General features: G+C 38.4%; 1 protein-coding gene across 1 annotated transcript; it reads right to left on the bottom strand.

Annotated features, from left to right (window-relative positions):
* Window positions 1-8407: 8407 nt before the first annotated feature.
* Window positions 8408-9356, bottom strand: LOC110195002 (olfactory receptor 52B2-like). The gene is given in 3 exon segments (XM_078146613.1): window positions 8408-8652; window positions 8655-9104; window positions 9107-9356. Coding segments are annotated over 3 exon segments (945 nt in total).
* Window positions 9357-9728: the final 372 nt, after the last annotated feature.

Below are 9728 nucleotides of genomic sequence, written 5' to 3'. Positions count from 1 at the left end.
AAGGACCTCCCCAAGATGCCCACCTTAGAGGAGTCACTCAAATGAGGAAAGTTTCAGTCTAGAAATTCTGGTGGCCCCACCAATTTGGGAAATACAGTGGGATGAATATAGGTCACCTCCTTCCTTCCCTAAAGGTAACTCTTGATTGCAGGTCACTGCTCTGACTTATTCCTAGTTGTGCTGAACCAAATTTTGAGGGTCTTCAAATTCCAATTATCTTATGCTCAACCCTGTGCTCAATAGAGAAGGAGATACACTCACAGAAAACTTTTTTTTAGCCAAACTTACTGACTTAGTTATTGTTCTAAAGTTAAATAGGGAAATTGCATAGGATCTACTGTACCATTCTCTATACCCAGCTAATGTGTAACTGGCTTCTAGGTTTCACAGATGTCTTGAGGGATGATCTGGAATATGCCTAAATATATCTTAAACAGAACATCCTTCTCATCTCTATTCTGTGAGCCCCCATCCTATGCTTTGACTCTTCCCTCTTTATTTGTAACTTTCCCCCCCTTCTCCCATTTATAGGACTGAATAATTTATTCTTAATAGTCATGTAACTTTTGGTGTAATCAGGCATAGAAACCTAAATTGTATAATGCTTTCAGAAAGCAAGGATTTGCAACTTGAATTGACTCCCTTTCCACCGCCCCCCCCAATAGGCTCCATTTATGTTATCCCACAGCTGGTGAAAAATAGATAAAAGGAGGAAAAATGTTAAGTTTTAGAACGTGAAATGATTTCCTTAGGAGGTGCTCAGAGTGAACCAGGGGAGGAAGGACATTCTGGAAGTGGCTCTGATTTGTCGCACTCCAAATCTCCATCTTGTCTACATACAATTTTCTAGATCTCCTCTGCACAGGGCCCCATAATATTTCAGGATCATTCTCATTTCTTATCATTCTGATTCACTGGCTACAGTGGATAGACTAGGGCAGTTCTCCCCTATATGGGCATCTTTCTTCTTCTTCCCAAAGCCAATGGAACTTACAGCAAGAAGTTTCTTCAAGGACGAAAAGACATAGAAACCTGAGGGCCCTGGGACACATAAACCCACATGCATTTCTTAGCTTTCCTGACTCCTGGTTCTCCATCTCACCCATTTCCTAGAGGACTTGAAAAATCCTGGTTGCACTAGGAAAACTTAACAAACTGAATCCAGTAGCCAAACATCACTATTATTCTTTTTTTCTCTGCTCTGCTTTTTATAAGCAGAAGGGCATCAGAGAGTTGGAAGGGATTTCGACCTTATCAAGTTCAGCTTTCTCATTTTACAAGGAAGAATGAGATCGAATGACTTCCCCATGGTTACGCAAATGGTATACAGCAGGATATGGGGTTTGAACCCAGTTTTCCTGACTCTAAATTCTTTATATCCCCAGGACCTAGCAGAGTGCTTGGCATCTTAACTCCTGGCTTAGTACTCTTTCTGGACAAAATACACCATTCTGAGGTACCCCCAAAATTTGAATGTAAGGGATACAAAAGATGTTCAATACATGGTCCTTACGCTTAAGAATTCACATCATTAATTTATTAATCCTGAGCACTTGAGGTAATATTCTGTTTAAGAAACTATCCCTCTGTCATCAAGACTTTTTCTGATTACTCTTCTCTCTTGGTTTCACTTTATTCCCCCAGTAGCAGCATATGTAAATCCTATCCACTGCCATAAGGTGGCAGCATTGGGTAACAGTCACAATGTCTCAGCAGCAAAGCAGGTGCTATTCTTGAGCATCACATTTGGGGAACTGTGAGTGGCTAAATCAGCCTGACCAGGTTTAGAAGCAAACTTTCAGAAACTTATTCATATCAAAGAATATAGATTCCTGGGAAGTTAGATGGTCCAGATGCATAGTGAGGATGAAAGGTAACAGAATCAACATCAGAGCCTAGAGGCTTCATGCTAGCTTTACAAAAAGACTCAAGCAAGAAATACACTCAATAGGGAGATAGGAATAGGTTTCAATCTGTGCTGGCTTAGGGGGCTCGCATCAGTGACCCACTGATCCATAAAACCATAAGATGACATCAGCCTAGCTTTGGAAGGGACTTTAGAGGCTATCTAGTTTATTTTATCTCTGAGCAGAAATCCTCTCTGTCTACAAACCATTCCCAGCAAGTATCAAGCACTCTAAATGTGGAAGTTGATAGTAATGATGGGCCTTACTCTACTTACCCAGCAAGTAAATTCCACTTGGAAATAGCTCAAATTGTTAGTGACTTTTTTGGTTTCTTTTGTTAAGTCCAAATCTGCCTCTCTAGAATTTCTATCCATTGCTCTTTAGTCTGGCCTCTGGTACCATTTTTTAAAAAGTCACAATAAATACAGAGCTCTTCATTAAAATAATTTAATTTAGTCAAATAAATCCAAAACGTAGAATATTTGGTCCATATATGAATGAATATGAGGGGAAGTGTGAATGATACAACAGATGAAGCTGGCCTCAGAGTAGAAAAGTCCACGGTTCAAGCCTTGCCTCTGATACATATTAACTGACTGTGTGATGATGGGAAGTCATTTAGTCTTTCAGTGTGTCAGGCAACCATCTAAGGTATTTAATTGCTAAATGGTTCCCAATCTACATTAGTCGAGGGAATTAGTTTCCTCAAAGGGCAGATTAGAACCTGAATCAAATATTTTGTGTCTTGGGTCAAGTCCACCTGATCTGAATGCATTACTTTTCTGTGGAACCATCAGCTAGGCATAAAACTCTGTAATATCCTGAAGCTACAGTTTCAAAAAAAGAAGGCAGATCTCTTTTGTCCACAACTTACCCATTTAAACTGTGAAAGATGATATATGGCACACCTTGGTTTTAGCCTTAGCAACGGTAGCCAAACCACCTTAAAATTTTTTTTAAGGTCCACGGGGCTGTGCTCTGAGAAGTGACTAGACAGGGAAATTACCAACAGAGTCTAAAAGCTGAATAGATGGGAAGATTGAGTGTGAATCTCTACTTTGTCGTTGGCAGGAGGTCCAGTGGTTTTTTAACTGAGAGAGGTACATGTTTTCTTATGCTAAAGATCTGGACTCTTCCCAGAAGTTGAAAAAGACCCTCGTTGATATGTTCCTCTGTGTTCTGATTTTAACAAAGCAAAGGGAGAAAATTGTTCTCCAGCCCTGACAAATATAGGACGGATGTGGCATGAAATGAAAGGCCTTCTCTCACTGGAAAGATTGCTTATAACATTCAGTGCTTCCACAGAGGAATGCTAAACTCCCTTTAAAAGAGCATTAATGTGAAAGATACACACACATCCATGGGTAATTAATCTCAGTTCCAGGATTATAACTGATTTTCCAACACTTAAACATATGTATTCACGCACTGAGCAAAAATTAGATGATTATCAAACCTCCTAGCAGCTCCTTTGAATTACTTCTTATGGAAGAACAAAATAGTTGTTGAGGGGATACAAATGACTGAAGAAACAAGTGATATCAAATACAACATGGAAAGATGAACATAGGGTGGAATTGAAGGCAGTGTGGTACAATCTAAAGGCAATGGGATTTGGAGTCAGAGGACTTGAGTTTAAATCCTACCCATGTGACTTTGAGTAAATTACTTCTCTCTCCATCTTGATTTCCTCATCTATAAAAGAATAGGTTGGATTTAGTGACCTCTAAGTTTCCTTCCAGGTCTAAATCTGTGAGCCTATGAGTTTATGGAGGGACCAAAATTATAAAGCTAAGTACAGATGTAAATAGAGATCAGAGAGATGCTGATTGGAGATAAATGAAACTAATGTTCAAATTAGTTAAACTGGAATTTAAAGCCCTGCACATCCTGCCTCCCACTTTCCTTTTCAGCTTTATCACAGAAAGCTTCTCTTAATGCACTCTGTTCTTCAGGCATATTGGACTCTTATTTGTGCTCAGACAAATATCAACTTCTTGGACTTTCGTCTATTTTCACAGAGAGACTCAAATACTTGAGATTTACTGAGATGGTCCTAGTTTTACTTGCTGAAACCCTTCTTTTAGCTCTGCTCAGAGTGAACTTTCTGCACACTTCTTTGAAGTCCTCCCAGATGAAAGTATTTTCTCACTCCACAAATTTTTGAAGGAAAAAATAGATCTGACATTATTGTTCATAAAAAGGCAGTCAAGAAAACATTTTAAAAAAATACCAAACCAAAAGCACATGGTTGGGAAATATGCCCTTCTTTCTTGAGTTGAGTCCTCATCAATACAACAGTGTGACCTTGGGCAAATAGGCAGGGCAGGTATTTGAACTTTCTGGCATTGGTTGGCTTGTCTGTGAGGTTGAGGTGATTTGTTGAGATGAATTTTCATGTTTCTTCCCATTCTAAGTGCACCGATCTAATTCTAGAATCCTAAATATAAAAAGCACCTCATAGTGTAAATCATAGTGTAAAGAAAAACAACTTTGAAAAACTTAGGTTTTCTACTTAATGAAATTGACACAGAGTGCAGATTGAAATATATTTTATTCAGACAAGGTCAAGGTAGGAGTTTGTTTTGTTTGATTTCCCATGTTTGTTACAGGGGTTTTGTTTCTTGTTTTTTTTTTTAATTGAATTATCATTTTTATTATCATTACTCATTTGGCTCTGAACACCCAATGTTCATACAAGCAAACAGTTGATGGATAATATATTTTAAAAATAAAATTTTATCGATATTTTCTGTTTCTTATATCACCATAGTATTCCATATATTCCTTCGTCTAACCCCTCCCAAAATCCCATATGACAAATAGTATTTTTAAGAGAGGAGGAAAAAAGTCGACACAACTGCTCAATTTGTTTTTCTTTCTCGATAGAGGTGGAGGGAAAGAGAAAGGAAGGAGAAAAGTTAGATTTTTACTTATTGAGAAAATAATTAATTTAAAAAATCAGTGCAAATTGTAGAGTATCAGTGAAAATAGATATTGTTCCAATAGTCAATAAAAAGGAAGGTAGAATCTTCAAGTTAGGGAGTTTGATTTCAATTCCTGACAAAACTCTACAATGAATTATTAAAAATATAATTTATGAGGATTTAGAAGGATATATGATGATGCTTGCAAGCCAGTATGGTCTCATCAGGTCATGGTAGAATGGCCTAATTTCCTTTATTGACTGGACCAGTGGTCTAGTAGATTTTGGGGCATCAATTAACAAGCATTTATTACACACAATGAATTCAGTACCAAACTGTGCAAAACCTTTGACCCCACTGTATCACTATTAGGCCTATATCCTCAAAGAAATCAAAGAGGAAAATGGATTTATATGTGCAAAAATATTTAAGCAGCACTTTTTGTGGTAGCCAAAAATGGAAACTAAGGGACTTTCATCCTATTGAGAAATGACTAAACAAATTATGGTATATGAATGTAATGTAATATTATTATTCCATAAGAAATTATGAAATGAAAAATTTCAGAAGAAATTGGAAAGATCTCTATGAATTGATACATTATGAAGTGAGTAGAACTGGGAGAATAATTTATACAGTGAGAACAACATAGAGGAAAAATAACTTTGAAGTAATTTAGAAATCAGATTAATATAATGATAAAATAGAATTCCAAAAGAATGAAGATGAAATATGCTACTCACCTCAATGAGTTTAACATGTGGAAAGAGATGCATATTTTTGGACATAGGTAATGCCTGTTTACTTCTATGAACTGTGTCAATATCTATTGAAGTATTTGATTTTTGTTTTTAATTTGCTCAGTGATGGAGGTCATGGGAAGAACAGATTAATTACTTAAGATAATTTCAAGGGGAGGCACTAGGTATTGGGATGAATCAAGAAAAGCTTCATGTAGGAGATGGCATTGGAATAGAGCTTTCAAGAAACTGAGGTAATCTAAGGACATGCCATAGATGGTGTATACTTATATTTCAGTGAGACATGTGAAGTATCTTGTGATATCCTTTGGAAAACATAACCTATGAGCTAGATGAACTTTAGTACAGTTAGGTGAAATCAGAACTGGTGTATTTGATGGATCCAAAGTATTGTCAAAGTCTATGTGGAGGGAAGTCTCTGTTGTCTAATGACTCTAGATCTGTTCTTGACCAAATATTGTCTACCATGACACACCTCCACCTCCCATCCCAGTGATTTAAATGAAGGCATAGATGTGAAGCTAGGAAGGATAGCTGACATTCTAAACTACAGAGTTAGCATTCAAAAATCCTTGATAGGCCAGAACAATGGCCCAAATCAAAGAAGTGTAAAATTATTGGGCATCATAGGATCATAAATAACTCTAGATTTGGAAAAGGTCGTCTAGTCTAATCCTCTCACTTTGCATTTTAACAGATAAAGAAACTGAGGCTGAGGGAGGTTAAGTGACTTGCCTATGGTCCCTCAACTAGAAAGTATCTGAATGAGGTTTTAGAACCTAGGTCTTTCTGATTCTAATTCCTGTGATGTATTCCTGCTACCACGTTTAATTCAAATGATAAGTTGAACATATTCAGAATGGGGAAGGTGAAGCAGGCAACATTATGAAAAAAGATCTTGAGGAGGGGAGAGTTTGAAAGAGGGTAGTTAATTGTTTGCACATTCATTTTGAGTCAATATGTGATATAGAAGCCAAAAAACTTATTGAAGTCATTTTATGGTACATTGAAAAAGGTATGGCATTACAAAGGAGGGAGGAGATAGACCCGCTTTAGTATAGCAAGAGTTTTGTGTTTACTTCTGGATTTAATTACAAGGTAATTTCACGTGGATGCACTAGTTATTGGGAGGAATTCCCACATCTTAGGAAGGACATGAACAAGCTTTTCCAGGGGAAAAGTAAGTTGCACAGGGATGGGATTGGATACTGATTAATTATTTTGACACCATACTGTACGAATAAGGTTTACAAAATAAAGGGATGTTGAAGGACTGCCACGTGAAAGAGTGATTCAATACTGTCTGCTTCGTGCTAGATTGCAGAAAAAGGTCAGTGGGTGAACATTGCCAAGAAGGACATAGATTGATGTAAGGAAAACTTTCCAACAATTCAATGTATTTGAAAGAGGAACAGCCTACTTCAAAAGTTAGTGCATCCCATTGCATAATTATAACAACTTAACTTGGCCCCAAAGAAGAGATGAGAAAATGTACCCTTTTCCTTTCTCTTCAGAAGTGGGGAACTATGAGTGTGTAATGCTATGTCAGTCACAGTTGCTGTATCAGTTGTGCTGAACTGCCTTTTTAAAAAATCTTTATTACATCTTACATAAAATGTCTTACTGGTATGGGAAGATGGCACACATACATTTGGAAATGAAGATGATGTAAAAATAAAAGATACCCCATTTTTTTTTAAAGGTGGTATATTATTAAGAGTCTTCAACACAGGTTGCGTGACCACTTTCAGGGATAGTGTAGATTCTTGGTCAGGTACAGTTTCCTCACCTTGGTACAGGTTGAATTAGAGACATTCTTATGGGATAAGAGAGAAGGAAGATATTCTTCATGGCCAGTGCTGTGGTAGGTATTAACAGTCTTTCAGGAAGAGATAATAGGCATAATTACAATGTAAAATTAGTGGTCATCATTATCACAATAACCTTAACAACAGTGATGATAATAAACCATCCCATATAGACAGTGTTTTGTAACTTTAAATTTAATTTAATATAGTTTTTGGATTCATTCCCTCCTCATCTGATTTTCACAAAAGGCTTGTGAAGTAGGAAAAGCAGATGTTTTTACTGAAGAGGAAATTATCTCAGAGTCCAATTCTTTATCCAACATTGTACAGTATTCAAAAATTCAGCTTTAATTAAGTGTTTACAATGGTCAGAAAGCACTGTACTAGGTATTGGCGAAGAGTCCAATTTTAGCTAATATAGCATCCTTTCCCTCATGGAGGTTATCCTCCAATAAGTGATATGACACAGACATATAAATAACTATAATACAAAATAATACAGAAGAATTTCATTAATCCTATCCCCCAAAGTGCTAGATGAGATCAAAGGAGTGGGAAGGCCAAGATTCGTACCAAGATCAGGAGTAGGCTTCCTGGAAGAAGTTGTGTTTGAGCTAAGCTTTAAGGATTATGTAAGACACTCATGACATAGGGAGAAACATGAGCAAAGGCAAGAGACTGCAGGGTGCATCTGGGTGAAAAGAATAGCTCCTTTTTTGGCTAGATTGTTATGCATTGTTCAAAAGGATTCTTGCTTCACTAATGGATATATGACAAGATTCATTCAAATAGTGAATTCTCTGTATATTTACCGAAAAAAAAAGTTAATTACATACAACTGTATAGGACCACAATGTCATGAGAAAAAGGGGGCCTGAACTTTAGTTTTATGCTATATCCCAATCAGAAATTTGTCCCAACTAAGAAGAAAAGTCACCTTGTTTATCCCCTTACCATTGTTCAAGACAGGACCAAATCTCCTCCCACCATGATTCTAGCTTCCTTCAACAACATTTTCCCTTTGGTGAAAACGAAAAGACCACTCCCTCCCTGACTTGTTTGGTTTGCACTCCATAAACAGCTGGGTCCATCATGGGAGTCACAAGCACATAGAGATTAACCAGTAGAATGGGGACATGCCTAGGGATCTTCTGGCCAAAGTGCTGAGCAATGACAGTAAAAATCCCTGGCAGGTAGAACATGAGGATGACGCGGACATGGGACCTGCAAGTGCTCAGTGTTTTGAGCAGGCATCCCGGGAAGGTAGCCTGAAGACTGCTCGGAGGATAAGAATATAGGAGATAATGATGACTACCATGTCGAGCATGACACTGAGCAAGGGCACAAAGATTCCATACCAGATATTGACGGTGATATCTGCACAAGCCAGCTTGGCCAGGCCCATGTATTCACAGAATTTGTGGGCAATGATGTTGGTGCGGCAGAAGGGCAGGCGCTTCAGCAGGAAGACAATGGGGAAGACCATAACGAAGCTCCTGAACACTACAATGCCTCCAATTTTGCCAATGATGCTGTGGTTGAAGATGGTAGTATACTGTCGTGGGTAGGAGATGGCCACATAGCTGTCAAAGGTCATGGCCAACAGGATCCCTGACTCCACCACAAAGGTGAAGTGCATGAAGAAGAGCTGGGTGACACAACCTCCAAAGGAGATGTCTGTGTCATCCATCCAGAAGATGCCAGGGCCTTGGGCACAGTAGAAGCGGATAGGATCAGGTCCCAGAATGCCAGCATGGACAGGAAGAGGTGCATGGGCTCATGAAGACCACGCTCAGCAGCCACCACAAAGATCAGGATGAGATTTCCTAAGGCAGCAACCAGGTACATCAGGCAGAAGGGGATGGAGATCCACAGATGCATCTCCTTCAGACCAGGGATGCCAATCAGAACAAACATATCATAGCCGATGGCGGAAAGGTTGGGGGCAGACATATCATGAAAACTTCCAGTCTCATCCACTCACCTTCCTACCTACCTTGCAGCCAAGAGGATGAGGAGTCACAGGGCTAGAAAGGAACATCATCCAATTAAGTAATTAATCAATATTTCTCAAACCCTTTCTATGGGCCCAGCCCTGTGCTTTTTAAAACAACAATTTACTAGAATTCAGTAGCCATGAACCATCATTATTAATGAGTTTTTCTTCTAAGCACTGTATTGAGAAGGAATTGAGTCACAGGACTTAGAATTGGAAAGGTTTTTTTTGGTTTTTTGCTTTTTGGTGAGGCAATTGGGGTTAAGTGACTTGCCCAGGGTCACACAGCTAGTAAGTGTCAAGTGTCTGAGGCCAGATTTGAACTTGGG

This window comes from Phascolarctos cinereus, unplaced genomic scaffold, assembly GCF_003287225.1.
Source record: "Phascolarctos cinereus isolate Bilbo 61053 unplaced genomic scaffold, phaCin_HiC Scaffold_726;HRSCAF=1367, whole genome shotgun sequence".
Classification (NCBI taxonomy): Eukaryota; Metazoa; Chordata; class Mammalia; order Diprotodontia; family Phascolarctidae; genus Phascolarctos; species Phascolarctos cinereus.
Note: the sequence above shows the minus strand (reverse complement) of the source record. Positions and strands in the feature narration are given on the sequence as shown.